The sequence below is a fragment of the Staurois parvus genome, unplaced genomic scaffold (assembly GCF_062004578.1).
Source record: "Staurois parvus isolate SC_StPar_1 unplaced genomic scaffold, SC_StPar_1.0 ptg000468l, whole genome shotgun sequence".
Taxonomy (NCBI): Eukaryota; Metazoa; Chordata; class Amphibia; order Anura; family Ranidae; genus Staurois; species Staurois parvus.
In genome coordinates, this window is record NW_028318264.1 from 7,928,628 (window position 1) to 7,954,263 (window position 25,636).

Genomic DNA, 25,636 nt, shown 5'->3' on the forward strand with positions numbered 1-25,636 from the left:
TGCAATTCCCTCTTCACTGGTCAACTCCTACACAGGCTATCCCCCTTTAGTCTATTATGAATGCTGCTGCTGCTACACTAATACATCTCTTCACTAGCTTCTACTAACCTAATGTATAAAATTCAAAATACTAACCACAACGTAAAAAGCCATCCACAACATCACCCCCAGCTACATCACCAATCTCATCTGCAGATATCTCCAGTACCTTTTGACCTCCTGCTCTCCAGTTCCCTTGAACTCTGAACTCTCATTTCAGGCCCACATCTAATCCCTGTTTAAATCTTACTGCCTCAACCTCCGCAACATCTACAAAATACTTCTTAACTAACGACACCACAGAGCTTCTAATTTATTCTCTGGATATCTCTCACCTTGACTACCACAACTCTTTCCTCATTCACTTACCTTTACAATAGGCTATCCCCCTTCAGTCCATCATGAATGCTGCTGCCAGACTTCTCCACCTTACCTACTGTTCAGTGTCTGCTAGCCCCTGTGCCAATCCCTTCATTGGCCCCAGCTCACCTAATGAATAAAATTGAAAATACTCCAGGATACACCTCCTACCCATATGGTATCACAGTTATATGGGATTTTGAGAGAGTGGACCTCCGGGGGAATTGCTGTTCCCTCCAAAGTGGGAAAAACTCCTAAGCACCTCTTTTGCCAAGGAATATTGTAGAAAATGTTTCATTTTCACTCATAAATTATCCAGGTCCTCTTATTTTCAGGAGAAGAGCTATAAGATCGTATCCTTTTGCTACCAGACCCCAGTTGACTTGCACCATATATACCCTTCCACATCTAGTTTGTGTTGGAGCTGTCTGGAAGCCGAGGGTTCCTATCTGCATACAGGTATCCCTCGCTTAACGACGGAGTTGCGTTCTGGGAGACTGGTCGTTAAGCGAGTTTGGTCATTAAACGAGCAATTGTATTTAGTATGTACGTTACAATTTTCAGAACAAAGAAATGGACAAAGGAAACTTCAACTTGATGACTTTGCTTTTATTTCCATACCTTTATTACACAGTATGAAGTACTGTAATGTATAACAGAACAGAAAACAACTGTACAGTACCTGTACAACAATCAAATTTGGGTGTACTGTCCCAAAAGAAAAAACAAAAAATACTAAAGCTCTGTAAACAAGATGTACAGAATAAAAAAAACAAAAGACATTGAAAATAACATTTTAGTCAATGAATCCTTCAAAGTCCTCATCAGTGGACATATGATTAGGAGATGTAGAAAGCCGTGGTAAGGGAGTCCAGGGTGTAGCTTGTTAGAAGAATCCCGTTATTGTGCTTTGTTTTGTCATTTTCTTTTTTTCTTCATAAATTTCATGATAGCATCGTAAAAGTTAATTCATTTGCCGTTCAACATCTGGATCCATAGCCTCTAGTTCTAACATAGTTGCACTGACTTTTGAGAACACACCTGCTAGTTCCTTTGCAGTGAACCTCTTTGGTGCTTCATCAATTCTGTCTTCTAAGTGTTCCTGTCCTTCCAACTCTATTAAATCTTCTGCACTCAGCTCTTCCTCAGTATATTCCACTAATTCTTCCATATCTTGCACTTCAACCTCCAAATTAAGCACATTAGCAAGCTGCACAGTTTTTTTCGTTTATGAGCTTTACATATTCATCTTTGTCAAATGCTTCCGTAATATACACAAACTTTTTCAAGCATTTTTTCCATACGCCTCGCATACAGTTTTCCATCACTCCTTCCCAAGCTGCTTCAATGTTTTTAATGCAGTCTAAAATGTATGATTTCCAGAAATCACAAAGGGTTACTTCATTGTTTTCTGTTGCTGCTATAGCTTTGGATAAAGTTGTGCGCAAATAGTGCACTTTGAATGTAGCTATAGCCCCCTGGTCCATGGGCTGTAAGATAGTTGTATTTTTTGGTAAATACACTGCCTTTACCGCTCGGTGTAGATCATCAAGATGCTGTGGGTGGCCTGGAGCATTATCAAGCAGGAGTAGAATTTTAAGAGGAATGCTCTTTTCTTCACAGTAACACTTCACTGAGGGTATAAAGTAGTTGCTGAACCAATCGTCAAAGCTTGCGTCATCCAGGCCTTGTTATTAGCTCTTACTAATATGCTTTAATGCACAAGAGTTCTCAGAGCGATAGATGAGGAAAGGCTTTAATTTGAACCCACTAACATTTCCTCCCAACAACAATTTGACTCTATCCTTTAAAGCCTTAAAGCCGGGCATTGTTGTAGCTTCTTTGTGTATGTAGGACTTTTTCAGGCATTTTCTTCCAAAAAAAGGATGGTTTTTTCCACATTGAAGATTTGTTCTGGACAGTAGCTGCCTTCCGCTATGATGTTATCAAATTGGTCAAGAAAAGGTTGTGCTGCTTGTACATCTGCACTTGCCGCCTCACCGCTGACACTCCGATTATGCAACTTGAACCTGTGACAAAATCGCTGAACCCATCCATGACTTGCTGTAAAGGTTTCCATTGATGCTTCAACTTCACGTGCCTTCAGAGTCTTGCAATAATTCAAGCCAAGGCACTCAGTATTTTCCAAACTCATTGGCATTCTTTTTTGTATCTGGTGATCAAACCACATTGCCAATAATTTTTCCATTTCATGAATGAGGCCTTTCCGCTGCCTAGGTTTTAAAACCTGTACATGTTTTCACTGCCTCTTTCACTTTGTCTTTATCCTTCAGGATTGTTCAAATGGTTGAATGCACCATTTTAAGTCCTCTGCTATGGCTTTAACTTTTTTACCAGCTTTACAGTCGTTTATGATCTTCATTTTTAGTTCAAGATCAATAGACTTCCTTTTATTCTTGATGCTTTCTTCTTAAGAATTGCTGTTTTTGTGTTTGGATAACATATTGTGCTAAGGGGTACATAATAAGGTACCCAGATATCACAACACTACTGTACTATTCAAGAAAGAAAGTGCATGTACTGTACATTGTCACACTACTATACAGGTACCACATAGCTGCCAACATTTAAAAAAAACATTTCAATGACATTTTTGCTGCTCTGCATCCAGGAAGCCATTGTAGGCAGAGAATGTATGTTAATTAGGGATGGGAATTAATTTAACTTGATGTGGTTCTACAAGATGTATATCGGCAAACAATGTAAGGGGAAATATTACACTGACCACCACACTTCCGCTCAGTATCTCCATTGGTAGGGGGATTTCTACACTGACCACCAATGTAAGTGGAAATTTCATATCAATTGAAATCTTAATGCACTACCTGAATTACTTATGAATGGACTTACGTACTGTACTCTAACAGAGCATGGCTGGGTAGAGGTGACAGTTTCAAGCAGTTTCAGGGACAGATGAGTAAAGAGTGGGATTGTTCCTGAAAATCAGGGACAGTTGGCAAGTATGGTACCACCTGGACTGAACATCAGAGAAACAGCAATTCCTAAGGTGGCTAAGGGTGGCAGGCAACACCATGCATATTCTGTACAGTACTGTACATACTGAAGACATTACAGTACTCAATGAGAAATATGTGGTATGTGTTGAGTAGAAAAAGCCACAAAAGAAGCCACCATAGACTGCACAGAAGCCACCATAGGCCGGAAAAGACACCCTAGGCCACAAACAAGCTACCATTGGCTGCACTTCCACTCAGCTTCTCCGTCATAAGTCCCACAGCCGGGTTGCAAGTCCGAACAGCGGGTCCTGAGTCCGAGGAAAGGAAATTGAATCTGGTTATAAGTCCGAGCCGGGAAAAACGGTCGTAAGTGCGAAAATTTATTAAATGGGTGGATCGGTAAGCGAGGGATACCTGTATTTGATGGGTTGTAGGCTCCTCTCCCCATTCTGGCAGAGCATCTTTACGTCTTACAATTCTATGTGTATCTTTGATATCCATGCTACTCCCAAGATAGCCCTGCTGTCCATGATTCCAGTGTCCATTTCCAAAATCAAATAGGGCATCCTCGGGCATTGCTTATTAGCAGTCAATGTAGCATATCTCATCACTGGAAATCTTCACTCCCTCACCTTTTGGAGTAGGCCCAGATTCTTAATGACATCATGGCTATGGAAACTCTGGTAGCAGAAGAGAGTTCGGACCGAGAAAGGGTGCGCACTACGTGGACGTGCTGGCGGGCTTATAGAGATTCAGCCACTTTTCTAGCTCTAGTAGCGGGATAGAATGTTCACCCTTCCTATGGCTTCATTGGGGCATGTACTGTACCCCTTTTTTTTCTGTAGCTTTTGAACACTTCTGTTGTTGTTTTTTTTTTGGTTTTTTTTCTATTTTCCTTCTTTTTCCTTTCCCTGTACTGATTTTCATTGCAGAATCATATAAGGGTCTGTTACATTCCACCCTGATCCAGTTTATTGTTTTGTACTTTGATTTTGGGTTCTGTATACACTATCTTTCCGTTGCACTGCTTTAATCTTCTTTTCTAATGGAAAGTCTCATCTATGTCCTATGTATGTTTGTACCCTAGTATATATTTGTTTGAAGTTATTCAACTTAAAATTCAAAATACTAATAAGAACTTGGAAACATTCAAAACCCGACAGCAGCTTGGAAAATCATCAACAACGCTGCCCTAGCTGTTATCACTAACTGTATTTCAAAATACCAGTCAAACCTTTCTCTTTGTTCCTTCCAAGACCCCCCATTCCCGATGACGTTCTATTGTCATCTTTTCCCATGCTCGCATCCAGGACTTCTCCAGAGCCTCTCCCAAATGCTGGAATTCCCTACCCTAATCTGTCTACTATTCTATCCACATTTAGACGATCTCTGAAACCCATCTCTTTAGAAGACTATTTTGCCACCACCCAACGATAAAATGTTTATTTTCTTCATCAGCTCATCCCCCTTAGTTACTACCTTTTGTATCACTTGACCTGCACTTTTAGATTGTAAACTCTAATGAGCAGGCCCTCTTGTTCCTCCTGTGTTGAATTTTATTGTAACTGTACAGTCTGTCTTAATTTTAACAGTCACGGACCTATGAAAATGTTGCTATCTTGCTAATTCTGTCTACACAAACCTGACGTGATCTCATGTTCATGTTACATTAATTTTTTATGCAAATAGATTTTTTTTTCCTGGGTGCTTTGTGATATGTACAAATAGCAAGTTTACAGAAACTAGGCTATTGTGCAACCCTCTGACCACCACTGTTGTAGAAGGTCAGCAGCTAGGTGTAAAAATGTAAACAAATTCCTGCCTCTGATAACATGTCCATGCTGGCGCTGCCTCCAATGTAATAGTTTTGTCAGTGGCAGCGAAAGAGTTAAATCATGCAATTAACTGGATTTTGTTTCTATAGTGCCTGGTTTCTCTACTGTGTGCCTTGTGTGGTTCCATCCTATGGCCTGTATGTCTCTACTTTGTCTTGTAGATGTTGAATTAATAGATATATCATACTAGTGGTATCCTTTTTATGCATGCAGCAGTTTTGTCAAAATTTCAGTAGTTTTCAAACAGAAAATATTTGTTGTATACTTGATTGCTGTCAGTTATCAATACAGATTCAAGTTACAACATTTGTGCCATTACTCCTTTATCTCCTGATGATACATGGGTGACATTGCTTTGCCCCAGGACTTTGCTATTTGTTGCCAAATCTACTTATCTGTAACTCTCTATGTATAATACTGTATTTATGTACCACACTAGACTAAAAAATAATTTAAATAGATGGACCAATGGCTGTAGTCATGGCTTAAAAAAAAAATAAAAACACTTTTGTTGACAACCTCTACATATCAATATATAGGCAGCATGTATCCATCCATCTTGCATGTGATGCATTCTTTGTCTAATATGTGAACGTTTTGAATCATGGATGGACTGTTCTGTTGCATGTTTCTGCTTTTGCTTTTCTAGGACCCCTACTATGGCAGGAGGCCTTTTCTCAATCGACAGAGATTATTTTCAGGAGATAGGAACATATGATGCTGGAATGGACATATGGGGTGGGGAAAATTTAGAAATATCCTTTCGGGTAAGTCTAACCAAGCATAGAACCTCTACCAAAGTATGTATAATATATGCAATAGTGTTCACTATGCTTTTAATTTCCATACCATAGATGCTCTCTTAAATTAGATTAGAGAACAATAAAAAAATTACAGTTTATTTAAGCTTGCATACCAATTTCTTTTGTAGATCTGGCAGTGTGGAGGTACGCTTGAAATAGTCACCTGTTCTCATGTTGGTCATGTGTTTCGAAAAGCAACCCCATACACTTTTCCAGGTGGAACAGGGCAAATCATCAACAAAAACAACCGAAGACTGGCAGAAGTGTGGATGGATGAATTCAAGAACTTCTTCTATATAATTTCACCTGGTAAGACTTTGTTTCATTTGTTTCATTTAAAGTTAACCTGACCTGTCCCAAACGTTTTTAAATATTGCTTTAAACCATCACTGTCTATGATCTGGATGAAGATGTGCTATGGTAACTGCAGTTGGGAACATTTGCCCAGGGAAACTATACTCATATCTTAATCCTTACTGACACCCCCATAATAGATATACCCCCTGTACTTAGATCGGGACTGTAGGTAGATGGCTTTTTCATTAATACCTGTGGTGTATAGGCTTAACACGTGGAGTGCAGCATGGCCTCACTGGCTTAGAAGACCAAAGTGCTGCTCAGTCTAGACTGCATCTCCTGGACTAGGCTGCCCAGTCATCTAATATAAGGTTGCAGTTAATTGAAAGCATATTGACCCTAACACTTTCACTGCTAGTGCCATTTGTATACATGCTAAAATGCACATTTTAGACCCGAACATTTAGTTAAACCCCCTAACTCTATATATTTTCTTAAAACAGAGACCCTAGATAATAAATTAGTGGGGGGTTTTTTGTCACACGATGTTAAGTGTTTTTTTTTTTTTATGAAAATATGCATTTGATAAACCGTTTTACTAAGGTTCGTTTTGGAACACGCAACATATTACCCAATAGTTTGATAAAATTCAAAAGAAAAGTTTGCCTTGAGTAAATAGATACCAATTATGTCAAGCCCTACAATTGCATTAAATAAAATGGTGACAAATGTTAGTAACCAAAATTTTCCAAATGAAAAATTTTGTTATACGCAAATATTCTTTTGTTCCTGGGTGATACAGGGCAATCACTATCTGTAGAAATGAACATTATAAAAACCTTTTGGTTCTTTTTCTGGATTGTATATAGACTGGGAGAAGTCCTCTTTACTTCCTTTAGACTCACAAATAGAGAAACTGCCTGAGGGTGCTAGGTACCTACAGGTGGTGGAGAGTTTTAGGAGCCTAGCAATAAAAGTAGCAGTAAATCCCAAAGCATATATCTTAAACAGCTTAGAGCCTTTATTAGTGAAATTAAAAGAAAGATGTAGGGCATTGCATCACCACCCTTTGTCTGTGGTAGAAGGGTGTGGTCTGATTTAAATGTTATGGTTGCCTCAACTTGTATATATTTTGCATAGCTCACCAATACGGATTACAGGAAACTGGTTTAGGAGGATAGACACCTTATTTAGAGAACTTGTGTGGAAAGGGGGACAGGCTAGGATACGCCTCCAAGTATTACGGCTCCCCAAAGATAAGGGAGGATTGGCTGTGCCGCACCCTTGGAGCTACTTTTTAGCAGCTCAGTTACAGCACCTGGGGGGCTGCATACTAGGTGGGAGAAACGCGGACCACAGTATACATATGCTGTTGTCCTGTACACCTCATCTTACATTAGTTGAGGCACTAGAGGCGGAGTGTTTAAAGATGGAAAGACAAACCCCAACAATGAATCTGGTAGTAAAATTATGGCGGACAATACGAATGTTATTTCGATACACAGGATTCACGGAATATGAGGCGATATGGGAAAATAAAAATCTACCGGAGCTTGAAAAACTGCAGAATTTTGAACATTGGAAGCGGAAGGGAATTGTGTATTTTGGCACAGCTGTATACATCTAGGGTAATAAAAACCTTTCAGGAATTGAGAGAGGAATTTGGGCTCTCCAATAACTGCTTTAACCAATTTCTACAGTTAAGGTACACTTTGACAGCCCAGTTTGTTAGTGGAGTGATGCCCCTTTATTAAAAACTTTAATGAATGCCATATTCACTAAAGGGCTAATATCCAAGTTATATATTGGTATACATCTAGCGGCATTGGAAAAAGATAAAAAGTTGCCATGTTGGGTTAAGTGGGAAGAAGATGTGGGAAAATTAATGGATGAGCATTGGGGTCATATTTTAAAATCAGTGGAGTTAATATCTCTCTCCCACAAAAACTGACACAGATTTTTATTATACATAGAACATATTATACTCCAAGGAAATTGTTTTTGTTAGGGAGATGGCCAGATGCATACATGCATCTTAGGTGTGGAGATTCATCTGGAAGTTTTTTTTTCATATGATCTGGAGATGTCCCAAATTATTTAGATATTGGGAAATGGTGATGGAGAGAATAAGATCCGTGTTTGGTATAACGTTAGAGATGGAGCCCAAGCTATATATATTGGGGATTTTGGGAAACCATAGAACCCCTTACTCTATATACCTAGCAGTGCAAAGATGTTTATACTTAGCCAGGAAATTGATTGCTCAGAAATGGATCTCCCCAGTGCCTCCCATTCATGAAGATTGGTTAAAAGTGGTTAATAGTACCATAATAAGGGAAAAATCAATATATACAAAGAGAAGGTGTGTCGGGAAGTTTGAAGAGATATGGCGATCATGAAATGAACCCCCTAGATTAATGTTAGAGACTGTGAACAAATAAGAGGTTTACTGTTGTTTGTGTGGGTGGGGTTTTTTTTTTTTTTGGAGGGGCGGGGGTAAGGGGGGTGGTTGGGATTGGAAATAGGAACTATGTGTATGAAATAACTGTAATGTTTTGTTACACTGTATTATTTTGTTTTTTATTGTATTTTTATGGGTTTTTTTTCATTGTAAGAAATGGATCAATTAAAAAATGATTGAAATTAAAGAAAACAAAAAAAAATTTCCCCAAAAACTTTTACAGGTCATTAACTACTTGCCCTTCACAATGACCAAGCCATTTTTGCCATTGAGCACTCTATTTCAACTGGTAATTGCGCAGTCGTGCAATGCTGTATTTAAATGAAATGTCCTTTTTTCCCACACAATTAGAGCTTTCTTTTGGTTGTATTTGATCACCTTTTTAGGTTTTTACTTTTTACGCTATAAACAAAAAAAATTATATTTTTCACTTTTGGTTATAAAAAATATCCAATAAACTCAGTGAGTCAATGTGCTCTGCTACATGTCTTTGGTAAAAATAATCTCAATACATGTATATGAATTGGTTTGTGTGAACGTTATAGCGTCTACAAACTATGGTATCTACATTGGAATTTGCATATCTTACTTTCTGACTGTCTATCACATTTCTTGAGGTGCTAAAATGCCAGGGCAGTGCACCCCCCCCCCCCTCCCAAATGACCCCTTTTTGTAGACACCCCAAGGGTTTTGCAGAGAGGCATGCTGAGTCCATGGAACATTTTCATTTTATTTTTTGCCAATTTTTTTTTTTTTTTACACAAAGTTGTCACTTTAATGATATACTTTGCCATGAGTATATGTAGAATAACACCCCAAAACACATTCTTCTACTTCTCACGAGTATGGGAATACCACATGTGAGAGACTTTTTGGCAGCCTAGCTAGATACAGGCCCCCAAGATCCAATGACCACCTCCAGGCTTTCAAAGGGCATATTTCCTCATATAACTTTCCCACTACCTATCACAGTTTCGGAGGATCTAAAATGGCAGGATAGTATAAACACCCCCCCCCCCCCCAAATGACCCTTTTTGGAAAGTAGACACCCCAAGGAATTTGATAACTCACCATGCCTCTTAACAAATACTTTGGAGTGTCTACTTTTCAAAAAGGGGTCCTTTGGAGGGGTTGCTTCTACTATCCTGGCATTTCAGAGCCAACATTAGAAGCTTATGGCGCACATCACCCACTCTTGAAGACCAAGCCTTTTCTGACACTTTTTGTGCACATGAAAAAACTTTTTTTTTGCTAGAAAATTACGTTGAACCCCCAAACATTATATATTTTTTAAAGCACAGGCCCTAGAGAATAAAAAGGTGGGTGTTGACATTTTTTTACGTCACACAGTATTTGCGCAGTGATTTTTCAAACGCAAATCTTTTGAGAAAAATACACCTTTTAGAATTTCAATGCACAAAACGCAATATATTGCCCAGTTGTTTGATAAAATATAAAAGATGATGTTACGCCGAGTAAATAGATACCAAACATGTAATGCTTTAAAATTGTGCATGCCCGGGCAATGGCAACAAGGTACGTACTTTTTTTTTTATCATCGATGGGTGACGCTTTAAAAACCTTTACAGGTCACCAAGTTATATTTACACAGGCGGCTTAGCTGTTTGTATGTGTTACAATACTGCTGTCAGAATTCGAGGGCTTTTTCTGCTGTGCCATATTTTGAACATTGGTGCTTCACCTTACCAGGACATAAAGGGAATATTCCTTTGTGAACACTTGGTTTACTACTACTGCATCCAAACTACCTTACATGGAAAAGTTCCTGACATTGAACAAAGTATAAAAATCAAAGACTGGCACTAATAGTCTTTACAAGCGCACACAGGAATAATTAATATCTCTCAGGGAAGCAAACTCCAGATGATAAACATATCTGAATACGGTACTTCTCAACACGTAATATTGTATACAAAGTTGCTACTGAGGAACAATGTACCATACTTAGTGGCAGTGTCCAATTTTTCTTGAAAAATATGATCCTATACTGTGTAAGCAACTTAAATATATCCAAAGTTTTACGAAAAACCTTCAATAAACCAATAACAGGAATACCATAACACTGTCAATGTCTGATATTCTACATCTAGGATGTTTTACATAAATTATTGGAGCTTGAGAAAATTTGGGTCCCCTAGTTTCAATATTTTTTGCAGTAAGTTCTATGATTTGGTTTTCCCACTTCTTGGTCCCTTCTTTCCCCTTGATCTTTTCCCTTAGGCCTCATGCACATTAGCAGTTAAGCCCATGTGTCATATCCCATAATTTTTTGGCCCTTAGTAGGCACAGTGGAAGTGTCCAGTATCCAGCCAATGTGTATTTTAGCCTGTCTTCGATTTTACCAGGCTGCTGGCAGCGATGCTGGACACTGCACCTGTCTGAAAAAGCGGGGATGTAAACGCACACGGGCTTAGGTGCATGCATGAGGCCTTAACCATATATTAATCTAATATTAGTTCTGTGACTTAAACATTGTAACCTCTTCTGAAAGAGATAGAAAAACAGCTCTCCATATACATTTTTTAGACTGGAAATCTAAAGGTAGGCACTTAAAAGTGCCTTGTGTATACCTTTGAAAACCTTCTTGAGCAAACACAAGAGCATTCTAACAAAAAAAGTACTTGTTGGCAGTTTTGAAACTGGGTGAAGAAGATATCTCTCAGAACACATACCTTCAAAAATAAGTCCACAGACGTAGTAGCTCCCATTTTTCTGTTATGACAGATCTCCTCTAAAGTGTTTCCTTTCAAAATGCACACATGCCATTTGGATATCTGCTGCAAACCTAATTGAAGATGGCAGCAGATTCCAGAGAAAAAAAAAATAAGTTAAGAAAAGTAGGAAATTATTTTTAAGTGTAATTTCAGGTAGCTCTTTATAGCTCAGTTGACATGTCTTAATGGGTTTTTGAAATGTCACAAACTACTCATGCAGCCCATTTGTCTGTCAGCTGTCGTTACCTTTAGTTAATCTAATTCCACAAGTATCTATATTTCAAAATGCATTTTGTCACTGTAGCAAAGTGGGTTTAGTGTTTTCACTAAAGTTAAATAATCTTTATCAAGTAAGGTAAAATATTTTGGTACCCCATTTTAAGTATCTAAAACAATGTATCCATGTTGCTGCATAAAAAAAAAAGTTATTTTATTAATACTTTTGTAGGCTGTATCTGATTAACACTGACAGTTTAATGCTATCCTGCTATAGGTTTAGAAATGCCACAGAAGTCATATGAAAAAATAATTGCACCCCATGAATATTATTGACTTGTTTAACATATTTGAACTGGATCTTCATTCAAACAAATTACATAATATTGACATGGTGTTTGTCTTCTCATAATCAACCAAAAATATAGATGTTACATGCAGATAGTAAGGGCACCTCTACTTTAACAACCCCAATCCATGAAATTACAACCATGTGTTTTAGATTGGTGCTAATGATTAGAAACTGTGTAGGGAGTTTTCAGGTAGACCCTGTCTTACCTAAATCTCAGACATCGAGGAGTTGGTGTCCTCTTTACCATTGATGGATGTGTGTATGCGTTGTCATTTTGCCAAGATCAAAGGAGCTTTAAGGTCTTCAGAAAAGAAGTTAAAGATTGAAGATGCCAGTAAAGAACCCCAGAGAGTGAACTCACAGCATTATTCTTAAAAATGTCCTAATTTTATTGAATACAGATGTTAAAATTGCATCATAAAAATCCAACTAAAAAAATCATCATCCCCTAGAAGCACATCATTGGTAATGCCTATTAACAGAGTAGACATCCATATCCCAGCCACGGCACCACCTGCCTGCAGTTTGCATGTTCTCCCTGTGACTGCGTGTGTTTCCTCCGTGTACTCCGGTTTCCTTCCACACTCCAAAGACATGCTGGTAGATTGATTGGCTCCTGTCTAAATTTAGTATGTGTATGTATGAATGTGAGTTAGGGACTTTAGATTGTACACCCCTTGAAGGTTAGGGACTGATGTGAATGTACAATAATACATTTAAAGCACTGCATAAATTGATGGCACTATATAGGTACCTGAAATAAAATAAAAATTTAGTTGTTAGATGCAGAAAGTACTATAGATACAAAGAAGGTGTTGCTAATTAAACAGTATAGTATAGTTGAACAATATTGCCAGACAATCTGAAATCAGTCTCTGAAATCCCCAGATTTCCTTGTGGTATTTGTAGGTCATTTGCATCAGTTGGTCTTAATGTACATGCACCTACAATCAGACATATTGCACCAATTAAACCTCCATTGGGAGTGTGAGGAAAAAGTCTTTACTCTCTAAAAAAAAAAAAAAAACATCAGAGCAAGACTGCAGTTTACCAATAAGCATACTGTATAGGCAAATACCGGCCTTCTAGAGTAAGGTGTATGTTTGGCACAAACCAAAGGCCACATTTTTTTATTTGAAAAACCTCATACAACTTTGTTAAGCATGGTGACAGAAATGGTATGGTTTGGAGTTGCTTTGCTAAGGGAATTGTCCCTTTTAATGTGAACAGCCTGTTTTTCTTTAGTAAATCAGCTCCATTAAGTTAGCTATGAATTTTGCATCATATCAAAGTGTGCTTGATGAGAATGTGAGGGCATCTGCTGTAAAGCTGAAATTGAATCACAAATAGATCTTTCAAAATGGTAATGGTCCAAATCCACAAAGGTATGATTCAAAAAGAAGAAATGAGGGTTAGACTGGTCTAATCAAAGCCTTGGTTTGAATCCTATTGAAACGTTGTGGGGGAATTTGTAAAAGTCAATTTATGTAAAGTATTACGTAAACATGTTGCAGTTAAAGGCATTTTGTATAAAGAAGTATTCAAAAAGTTCCCGAAATGTCGGAGGCTGCTGGACAGTTATGCAATATACCTACAAGAAGTAATTTCTGCTAAAGGGGGCAATATGCACTTCTAAGGCCAAGGGTATTCTTACTTTTTGTCACAGTACACCATTACATCAATTGATATCTTTGTTAAAGCTTGGTTCACATTTGTCTGGGTAGTGCCACTGCGGGACCCACACAAATATCGTCAGGCTGCGATTTAAAAAATAGTGCAGTTCTTTCCTGCATGTTCCGTGGCACAGCAACCCATTCAAATGAATGGGCTCTCATGCCTGCACAAAGCAAGACCCACATGGCCACACAGGTGTGAACCTAGCCTAAATGGCAAAAGACAAACTTTACTTGTGTTTTTAATCAAATATATTACCTGTATATATGCAGGCACTGAATAAAAGAAGATCCAATGTTTGGTTGTTCAAATATGCTGAAAAAGTCAATCAATTTGTTTTGCACTTTTTCATACTAATGTAGTTTTACATTTGGTGTATTATAAAACAGATTGTATTACTCTTGCTTATTATATGCTCATAGCCTTGTCAAAGATAACTGGTTCCCTGAACTGCTAAAATAGTTGTTACTCTGGTAATGTCCTCACTTCTTGTGTGGTAGCTCTGCTAATTGTGACTTTCTGTACTAAGTTTAGAATTTTTTTGGTTTAATTACATTACTGATGTTTAAATTACTTTTAAAACATATTGGCTCTTTCGGTGTACTTGATGAACATCAAGAAACTTTGAAAATATAGATCTCATTCACACAACTTGCTTTGTAAACACTGAATATTTGAAAGGAGCAAATATGTGTTTCCTCGTTAACCCTTGACTTTTTGAAAGGAAATATGTGTTTGAAGTAATTGTAGATGACCTTGAGCCTAAACGTTTTGTCTTTTTTTTTTTTTTCTTCAAAATTATTTCATTAATATTCTAAAGAGTGTTTGACTTTTTAAAACTTGTAATGAGCTTTTATTTTGGGTTTAATGTTGGTTCTTTAATTTACATATATGAAAAGATATTATAAACTTGATTTTTTGTTAATTTGGAACCCCTGGTGTAGAGATGAGTGAAATGATTTAACAGTAATATTTAAATGTGCAACATATATAATAGACTAAAATAGAAATTAGGGGGTGGTGGAATTGTGAATCCTGATGCTACATCCCTTAATTATTGCTACAGAGCAAAAAAAGTGTCTCCCCTGGGACTTTTCAGCAGCCACAAATTAACCTCCCTGGCGGTATTCCCGAGTGTAGCTCGGGGTAAAGTTTCAGTACCACAAGCGGTAACCCTGAGCTACACTCGGGCTTATCATGCGGTGCTGCTCCGGCATCTGTTCTTCACTTACCTTGTCCTGCACTCCTGCGATGTCCCTCCTGCAGTGTCCCCGGCAATGTAATCCGGCAGATGCCGGCATCTGGGTTCCGTCCCATGCGAGCGTCGGGACGTACGGGGGACGGAACGGCGGGAAATTTGAAAATGACAAAAAGTGACATTCACTAAATACACTAAAATCACATAGTAAAACATTCCTGTATCAAACCATTTCACATACATTTTGTCCCGAGTGCTTTGTCCGGCGCCCTGCCTGCATTTGTACTGTTCTTTCTGCCTGGAAACTGAGAAACATCCATGGCGTCCAAAAAGTGTCCCTTTAGGTCAAAATTGGTTTTAGACCGGCTAGAGAACAGCGATAGTAAATCAGAACCACTTGCAGAATTGAGTGATAATGATTCGTGGGGGAAATTCGTCATCAGACACTGAAAACGATTCTGCGACTTTGCTCAGTGATGTGTGAACTTGGCTCTATATTTCAAATTTCAGTGTTTTTGGTTTGATTATATTGAATTAAATGTATTATATTATTATTTTTTATGATTATTAAATTATAATTTATGATTTTGTGTTTTAAATTTTATCATACCCGGGATGTTTGCTAGACTCTTGTTCGGACAGATTTCAGTGAGTTATTCCTAAAAATTACAGGCCTACAATAAAAAAAATACATATTTCCATGCAAAAATTGTACCGCTTTGAGCACAGAAATATGGACATAATCAGACCGCTAGGGAGGTTAAAGTACAAAGTCAATATAAATCAAGTTTTATTACATTTCCATATAAAAAATCCTCCATTAAAAGCCAAAAAATTCTGGTCTCATTTGCACAATTAGAATATTGTGTGCAACCCATTGTAATATAATTACATTCTAATGCTCGATTTAACAGCAATTTGCACAGTATATCATCTAAAAGTAACATGTATGTCGCAGTGCCCAATGGCTATCTCCATCACATACATACAAGAGTGAGGTTCTAAAGAATAACATATAGTATACATAGTGTCGTAGATCTTTCTCCAGTACATAATTCCAATGACTACAGACAAGTCTTCATGAGACAATGTTGAGGAGATACCTACATATCAAGATAGAAAAATATATAAACGCAGGTAATGACAATGTAAACTGCATAACATAAAATAAAGAGACAACTTACAATCAACATGTGGAGACCATATTCCCAGTATGAGTGAGTTGCCCAGAGTCACCCATAAATACTAAACTAGCTTACAAGCACACAATTTTATTAAAACGAAAGGCATGTGCTCAGTTTGTTTTTCTGATGTGCATGCAGTAATGGCAATTTAAATACAGCATTAATCACTTAGGTCCCAGGCGCTGTTTTAAAATCGCACTGAGATTTTATTTGTTTTACTCAGCACTGTTAAAACCGCACCCAAGCTCAGCACTAAAATCAAAAAATAAATTGATCAGCTCCAGGGCTTTTAATTCTGCTATCGAGTGCTCAGTCAGAGCACTGCAGAGCAGCAAAGTGCAGCACGATGCTTTTGCATTGTTTTTGATTCATCAGCATTTCCTGTGGATTTCAGCAGCCAACTTTACAGAGGGCAGAGCTGATCCCATTGTGTCCTGCTTTCCATTGCAACAACTGAACACTTCTAAAGAGTGCTTTGGATAACAGTTGCATGCAATGACTGAATGCCATAAAACGCAGCATAATTCAGTATTTTGCTGCATTTTCCAATAGGGGAGCGTGCAGTGTAATGGGAAAACCTTGAATTTTAGTGCAAGATAAGCTTTAAAATATAAAGTACAGCTCCACATTCACCTAAACTGTCGTCATTGCACCTTCCAAGTTTATAGGGCATGGCCAATGCTGCAGATAATTTCGTCAGGCAGGGTTTTAGTAAGCGAGTGGATGAGTTGATACAGATTATCTTAGGTACGCTGGGATGGTGGGTTAAAGATCGTTCAGTTAGCAGTACTGCCTCCCTGCATCTTGCAGAACAGCTCTAAACCTTTTGCCGTTAATACTTGTTATCTTTCAGGGGTGACTAAAGTGGACTATGGGGACATATCTACAAGAGTAAGCTTGAGACACAAACTGCTGTGTAAACCGTTTGCTTGGTACTTGGAAAATGTTTATCCTGATTCCCAGATACCTCGCCATTATTTCTCTCTAGGAGAGGTAAGAAATATCTATTTGTTTTTTCACACGATCCTTTTACTTGTTGTGGGAAGTATGCTAAACTTTTAAATAGTTTAAAATTGTTTTAAACCCTTACATGTGCCCAGTAAAGTGACTAACCTTAGGTGAAACACAGAGATGAAACAAATCCTCCTGCGTAAAGTTGTATCTGTTTATCTGCAGTATTCTCTCCTCTACTTCCATTCAAAGCCCAGAATTTATAAATCTTGTCTGAGCTGGAAATAAAAGGACGAGAGCTATGCAGAGCTAAATGAGGAGAGCTCTTAATCGATTTGGAGGGAAGGTACCCACCGTCCTGCACACAGGAGCAGAGCTGAAGCTGTTAATGAGCTTGGTGCTACCTCCCTGTCACCTCTCTCTTGCAAGAGCTCTGAAGCCTTCTCATAATTGTACTGTATTTTGTGAAGACAGAGACAAACCTTTACCAGTATAATTGTGATATTTGTAAATTAATTCTCTTTTAGTATCTATCTTCTAATTTTTAAGCGTGTCTTACAAAAGGCTTTGCATGGGTTGCATTTTATTTTCATATTTAAATATATCAGTATTATGTGTAGGTATTTTATCACTAGTTTGGATCTCCTTTTTTCCTGCGTTGTTATTCTGATGAGTATTGTAAAGCAAGTTTGTTGGCTGCATGCAGTGTGTAAAATTTCCTATAAGAATATCACAGGATTTCCCCTTTCATCATGTGTAGGCAGTTGTGTATGTGATACAGAGCCAAGATGTTATGCAGCATGCTTTGTCTCTGCACTAGATCACCAAATTGATCTGACTTCAGTTAGTTTGTGAAAGTTCATTTAAAGGGATTATGTAGTGGTTTTGTAAATATCTTGTTCATTATGGATTAAACAGTAAGGCCCCAAGCACATTGGGCTTTCAGCCCAGGTTCATGAGGCTCTTTCATTTGACTGTGGATGGGAGGGCACAGGTGCACCATTCAGTCCCGCTGCTGAGAGCCTGGCATCTGCTGTGGCTGGACGGTACACCTAGCAACATTTTTCAGCACACCCCCATGCATATAGGGGATAAATACCCATTGTGCATGGAGCCCTAACTTTTAGAAATGTTGTCTTTATTATCATGTAAATGTGAAATATTGTGTATTCTCCTTTTGAGTGCACAGGTAATGCTCTGAGCTGCCTTTTTTCCTTAGTTTTCTGCATCTCCATTTTTCTTTTGTTAAATAAAAAAAAAAAAAGACTGTTTAGGCTGCAGCTAAAATTTATATACAGGAAAAAGAGTCAGAGCTTGGTTTAACCACTTGCCCTTCTGAGGATTTACCCCCCTTCCTGACCAGGCCATTTTTTGCATTACGGTGCTGCATTAGTTTAACAATTGCGCGGTCATGCAACCCTGCATGCAAATGAAATTTGCGTCCTTTTTTTCCCACAAATTGAGCTTTCTTTCGGTGGTATTTGATCGCCTCTGCGGTTTTTATTTTTTGCGCTATAAAAAAAAAAAACCAACAATTTTGAGAAAAAAAATGTTTTTGCTATTAAACATGTCCAGTAAAAAAATTAAAAATTCAAATGATGTCATAAATTTAGGCCAAAATGTATGCTGCTACATGTCTTTGCTAAAATTAAATCCCAATATGTGTAAATTAATTTGTTTACGTGAAAGTTAATGGCGGTATAGATACTGCAATTTTTTATTTTTTTTTTTTACTAATAGCGGCGATCAATAAGGAGCATTTGTTGGCTTCAAAACCTTATCCAAGATGGCCGCTACGCAACTTCCGGTGTACGTCTGACGTCACTCTCTGGCGTCTTTTCCAACTTTGTCAAAGGATCATCCTTCCTTTGACAAAGTTTGGAAATGACAAAACGTGTCAGAAAGTGACATCAGGCAGTGACGTCAGACGTACACCAGATGTTGCATAATGGCCATCTTGGATAAAGTTTTGAAGCCAACAAACGCTCTGTATTGATGATGAATACATGCTGATGTACTCTGCATTGTTTATTGGGAATACTGTGTATCGGGATGTGCGGTTTCTACTCTATGCTTTTTGGCTGATGTAGTCCGGTAAGGTGCATAGTCTGTGAGGTGTGGAGTGATATATCACGTGTCACTGGTGGTCACCATTGATTTAAGAGGGGAGCACGAGAGGGCACTTTTTGAGCTATTGATGGTATTACACTATATTTAATTTTCCCGGAGGGTATATCTCCAAGAGTTCTATTGGTGGTACCTGCTTTAAGGCGTCTTTAAATATATAGAGGGTAAGGGTAAGAATTACAGGCACATGGAAGTGATCACATGGTGGAGTGATTAAGCACATATTTGCTACACATTTTGTGAGTGCGATTCTTTCAATATAGCTGTGTTTATACTGAGGATAATGCACATTTTTCAGAACAAGAACAAGAATTACTTTGCTATAAGCAAGCATTTACCTGAATGACATCAATTCATTCAGGGTTTTTTTTTTTTTTTTTTTTTGTGCTTAGCTGTGATTTGGCCACAGCTAATCACATGACATGTGCATGTGATTAGCTGTGACCATTCACAGCTAGACACTAGTATACAATGGATGGCATGAATGAAGCCATCCATTGTATACAACTGCCATGTGACCTGCTGTGAATGGTCACAGCAGGTCACATGGTACCGGCAATGGGGGCCGGTACTCAGATCTGTCATCGGCCGTGTCCGAGGTACACGGCCGGTGACAGATCGCGCCGCTGCGCGGCTCTGAAAACGCGCAAACTGTGCATGTGCGGGAGGACGCCATATGGCGGCCTCCCGGAAAGCTCATACATTTTTACGGACGCCATTTGGCCATAGGCCGGGTGTCAAATGGTTAATGGTAAAACATCCTTGGAATTCTGCAGCCTAAAGTGATAATCTGGACTAGGAAACATCCTCAGTTTATACTCCTGTAAACAGCAATTCACAAGCTGGGTGCTGGGAATGGAGCAGAACAATAATCAGCTGTCAGGATACTTACTTAGATGGTAACCACAGAGTTAATGAAGTCATGACGATCCGTGCCAAACATCACTGGTGCTGCATCAGTAGCTGTAAGTGCTGAAGTGCTCTGAAGTAGCCTATCAGGAGCTCAATCTTGTGAAGGCAAAAAGCCGCAGGGAGCGGAGGACACATCCCCTTTTTGCAGTGTGTTACACGGAGGCTTGTGCTGCTCTCATCTTCAGCACAGCCTGTCACTCACAGGAGTAGGGGAGAAGCGTCACCATTTTTTTTTCCTGGTGTTGGGTTTATTATGTTCAGAAGAGCAGGGAGGATTTCTGGAAAAGGGGAATGCTTCCAGATACTAAACTGGGTTCTCAAATGCTTATCACAAGTAATACAGTATCCATTTAAGTATATGATTAGATTAATTTGTATTTTTCAGGTTTACAACCACTTTAAGCAAAATCTATTTTATTGTGCCTAATTTGCTTATACTCTTCTATTTTTTCACTCAGATTAGAAATGTAGAGACCAATCAGTGTTTGGACAATATGGCAAGAAAGGAGAGTGAAAAAGTTGGTATTTTTAACTGCCACGGAATGGGAGGAAATCAGGTATGACTTTGCACCTTATATAATGCTTAAAATCATGTCTCAGGTATTTCTCTGCTGTAAGAATTTGCTACGTGGATTTTTCTTAACACATGTCTTTCTTAACCAGTTCATATTTGGAAAGGCTCAAATTTTTTCCTCTAAAATAAAAGAAGTTATACTTACTTGCTCTGTGCAGTATCACTAAGGTTTATACCAGTTATACAAAATATTGCACAGAGCAGCCCCTTACCTCCTCTCCTGAAAATCCCCCACCAGTGGTGTCCAGTACTCCACTACTGAGTGTGCCCCTGTAGCAAGTTGTATACTATGTGGGCATACGTGCGGGTCTCTCCTGAGCTAGGGAGTGTCCATAGAGACACCATAGAGACACACATACAACAGCACTGCTTAGTTGCAGCATTTGGATTGTGTGTCCCCGTAGCTTACACCTGAACATAAACACCATGTATCAAGGCTGAATGCTCAATGTGCAGTATAGGTTTAAAATATATAATGCTATCAGTTGAAAAGAGTTAAATAGGGAAAATTTGAGCAGTAACGTTCAGGGACAGTTTTAAGGCAGCAAATAACAATGCTTTATTGATCCCTAATTTTCAGTTCATCTTATGACATTCTTTTCACTCAGTTAGAAACTTGTATGCAACATTTTGTAAATGAGAGAAAAAAACTGAATTCACAAAATATATTCCCACTGTTATCATGAGCTAATTTCTTGTAACTCAACAGGAATGAGTACAGTGAAGGAAATAAGTATTTGATCCCTTGCTGATTTTGAAGGTTTGCCCACTCACAAAGAAATGATCAGTCTAAAAATCGAATGGTAGGTGTATTGTAACACTGAGAGACAAAATAGCAACATAAAATTCAAAAGAAATGCATGTCTAACAAATTATGCATTGAGTTGCATGTTCATGAGGGAAATAAGTATTTGATCCCCTATCATTCAGCAGGATTTCTGGCAACCAGGTGTCTTTCATACAGGTAACAAGCTGAGATTGGAAGCAGTCTCTTAAAGGGAGTTCTGCTAATCTCATTTTGTTACCTGTATAAAAGACACCTGTCCAGAGGAGCAATCAAACAATCAGATTCCAAACTCTTCACCATGGCAAAGACCAAAGAGCTGTCCAAGGATGTCAGAGACAAGATTGTAGACCTACACAAGGCTTAACTGAGCTACTAAACTATCACCAAGCAGCTTGGTGAGAAGGTGACAACAGTTGGTGCAATCATTCGCAAATGGAAGAAACACAAAACAACTGTCAGTCTCCCTAGGTCTGGTGGACCATGCAAGATCTCACCTCGTGGAGTGTCAATGATCATGAGAACAGTGAGGAATCATCCCAGAACTACACGTGAGGTTCTTGTCAATGATCTCCAGGCAGCTGGGACCACAGTCACCAAGAAAACAATTGGTAACACAATACGCTGAGAAGGTTTGAAATCCTGCAGTGCCTGCAAGGTCCCTCTGCTCAAGAAAGCACATGTCCAGGCCTGTCTGAAGTTTGCCACTGAACATCTGAATGATGCAGAGGAGGACTGGTTGAAAGTGTTGTGGTCAGATGAGACCAAAATCAAGCTCTTTGGCATCAACTCAACTCGCCGTGTTTGGAGGAGGAGGAATGCTGCTTATGACCCCAAGAACACCATCCCAACTGACAAACATGGCGGTGGAAACATTCTGCTTTGAGGGTGTTTTTCTGCTAAGGGGACAGGACAACTGCACAGCATCAAAGGGATGGATGGATGGGGCAATGTACTGTCAAATCTTGGGTGAGAACCTTCTTCCCTCAGCCAGGGTATTGAAAATGGGTCGTGGATGGGTGTTCCAGCATGTCAATGACCCAAAACACACAGCCAAGGCAACAAAGGAGTGGCTCAAGAAGAAGCACATTAAGGATCTGGAGTGGCCTAGCCAGTCTCCAGACCTTAATCCGATTGAAAATCTGTGGAGGGAGCTAAAAGTTTGAGTTGCCAAATGTCAGCCACCAAACCTTAATGACTTGGAGAGGATCTGCCAAGAGGAGTGGGCCAAAATCCCTCCTGAGATGTGTGAAAACTTGGTGGCCAACTACAGGAAACGTCTGACCTCTGTGATTGCAAACAAGGGATTTGCCACCAAGTACTAAGTCATTATTTGTGAAGGGGATCAAATACTTATTTCCCTCATGAACATGCAAATCAATGCATAATTTCTTAGACATGCATTTCTTTTGAATATTTTGTAACTAATCTGTCTCTGTGTTACAATCCACCTACCAATCGATTTTTAGAGTGATCATTTCAGTGGGCAAACATTCAAAATCAGCAGGGGATCAAATACTTATTTCTTTCGCTGTATATAGTTTGCTGCCAGGGATTCATTAACATCTCCATGCATAGATTAAAGTGTCACCACAACAACAAATTGGATTTAAGCTATTCAGATCACCATTGTTAATATTATGTCCTTAAAAATAAGATACAAAGAGCAAGAGGGCACATAATCTCCTAGAACCCCCCCCCCCCTCCCCCAGACTCATGATGTCCATGCATGTTCATACTTAATTACTTAAGCTCTGGAAAATTCTACCCCCTTCATGACCAGGCATTTTTTGCTAATCAGTTCTGTGCTGCATTAACTGGCAGCTGTGTGGTTATGCTACACTATACCCAATGAAATGTATCATTTTTGTACAAACAAATAGAGCTTTCTTTTGATCACCACTGTTTTTTGGGGTTTTTTTGTTTTGTTTTTTTTATATTATTATATAAACAAAAAAAAGGATGAATATTTTGAAACCATATTTCTTACTTTCTGCTACATGTCGTGGGTAAAAAAAAAAAAAAAAATCCCAGTAAGTGTATATTGATTGGTTTGTGTGAAGAGTATAGCGTCTGCAAACTATGGTGTGTGTGATTCATTTATATTTTTAATACTAGTAATGACGGTGATCAGCGACTTTTAATGGGACTGTGATAGTGTGGCAGGAACTGATTAACCAACAGTGATATCAACAGTGATAAGTGCTAATACTGCACACTGTCACTGTACTAATGCCACTGGCTGGCAAGGGGTTAACATCTGGGGGCAATCAAAGGGTTAACTGTGTACTTAACGAAATGTGTTTGTTTTTTCTCCCTGCTTCACATAGCTGCTCCATGTACAGAGCCCTGCTTTGTTAATAAACACAGGGCCCTGTACTGTGATTGACTAAGCCGATCAACAGGTCTTGGCCATAAATCATTGGCTGGGACCTGCTGACCGTCTTGTGGTGTAGTGAATGACAGCACAGAATGGGTGGCGCACTTGTGATCACCCTACCTGGGAATGCCGGATCATGTACATGTCCAGTAACACACCTCCTGTTTAGAATGCCCCCACTTTGAATGAATGAGCACAGGAGATACAGCAGGCAGCAGCATTGTCATTCTGAGGGGAGGGGAGTGTTAGATGTACTATCAGATTTAGATACACTAACAAGTTGAAGTCAGAAACCAACTAACACTTTATAAGCAGTTACAGCACGCAGTTTCTTTTCCTTTTTTTTATTTTGAGATAAGAGTTTTACATAAATAAAAGGTGATCATTGTAAACGGCCATGTCAGTCGTAAATGGTTTGTCTCAGGCCTCTAACTGCAAGAGAGTTTGTTCTTTTGAAAAACAACAAATTTACTGGCTAGATCACTAGATGAAAATAAAAGAAAGAATGTCTAAAAAAAAGAAAATGTATACAGCCAACACATCTAAGAATTGGTAAGCTGCAATAAAATAAATGTTTGCTTTTGGGTTTAATGCTGCTTTAATCTCAAAATGTGTACACTAGCTCTTGGTTCATTGGATATTGGCATAGTAGCATGCATGTGTTTTATTGTATCTAAATGATTTGCTACAGCCATTTTTAATAGCATATGGAAAAATTTAAATCTATCTGACTTTTTTGCTGTCTGTGGCCTTATTGGGATTTTTTTCCCTCACTGTCTTTGGGACATCAACATGATGAATTGGGAAAGTGGTTGACCTCATGACTGGAACACACGCACACGCAGACAGCAATAAAAATATTTTCAGACATTCTAAGTCTTTCCCACCCTCTTGTGGTCATAGCAGTTTAGCTATGCATACATTTGAAATGATGAATCCCTGCTAACAAAGTTTCATTTGGTAGCTTTACAAAATGTTATGAAATGTTTAATTCATAGCTGAGAAAACAACATTTTTAGTAATTTTGCATTTTTTTTTTAAATTTTGTTTTAGGTCTTCTCATACACTGCTAGCAAAGAAATCCGAACAGATGATTTATGCTTAGATGTCTCTAAGCTTAATGGTCCAGTCATAATGCTTAAGTGCCACCATTTGAGGGGTAATCAGTTATGGGAGTACGATCAAGTGGTAGGTGTTGCTGGTGCTTATGCCTTTCAACATTCTTTTTCTGCAGTACAGATATTGTACTGAACACAATGTTAGTTTTTTTTTCTCTGCAATTGCTTATTTAGGTTGCCATGCAATGTTTTCTGTGTCATTTTCTTACAACAGACCAGGACTTCCTCTATACACACCCAAACACCCACTGCAGATATATAATGCAGTAGACATGTTACTCTGATTTATTAACAGCTTTATAGTTTACAACCATGAATATTGCTGTAAGATCTTGTATGCCTCTGTATTTAACCCCTAAAGCAGTGGTCTCCAAACTTCGGCCCCAGGCCAAATGTGTCCCTTTGCTAGCTTTTGTCCAGCCCTATTCCCCCCACTGACAACATTGGTGAGGCCATTCTTTCTACTGACACCAACAGTGGCGCACTATTCCTCCCAGTGACATCAACAATGGGGCATTATTCCTTCTTGTGAGACCAACAATTGGGTATTATTCCTTCTTCTGAGACCAACGATGAGGCGTTATTCCTCCTTCTGACACCAAGGATGGGGCATTACTCCTTCTTCTGACAAAAACTATGGGGCATTACTCCTTCTGAC

At 38.7% G+C, this 25,636-nt stretch overlaps 1 protein-coding gene across 2 annotated transcripts in view; it reads left to right on the top strand.

Annotated features, from left to right (window-relative positions):
* GALNT1 (polypeptide N-acetylgalactosaminyltransferase 1) overlaps nucleotides 1–25,636 on the top strand; it is a 234,267-nt gene that overhangs the window by 165,867 nt on the left and 42,764 nt on the right. Inside the window, exons 7-11 of one of the 2 annotated variants that reach the window (XM_089689074.1) lie at nucleotides 5,862–5,979; nucleotides 6,144–6,324; nucleotides 16,986–17,125; nucleotides 20,581–20,679; nucleotides 24,914–25,048. In XM_089689074.1, the coding sequence (XP_089545200.1) occupies nucleotides 5,862–5,979; nucleotides 6,144–6,324; nucleotides 16,986–17,125; nucleotides 20,581–20,679; nucleotides 24,914–25,048 (673 nt within the window). The remainder of the gene's footprint in view (nucleotides 1–5,861; nucleotides 5,980–6,143; nucleotides 6,325–16,985; nucleotides 17,126–20,580; nucleotides 20,680–24,913; nucleotides 25,049–25,636) is intronic. The other variant, XM_089689075.1, reaches the window with a different exon arrangement.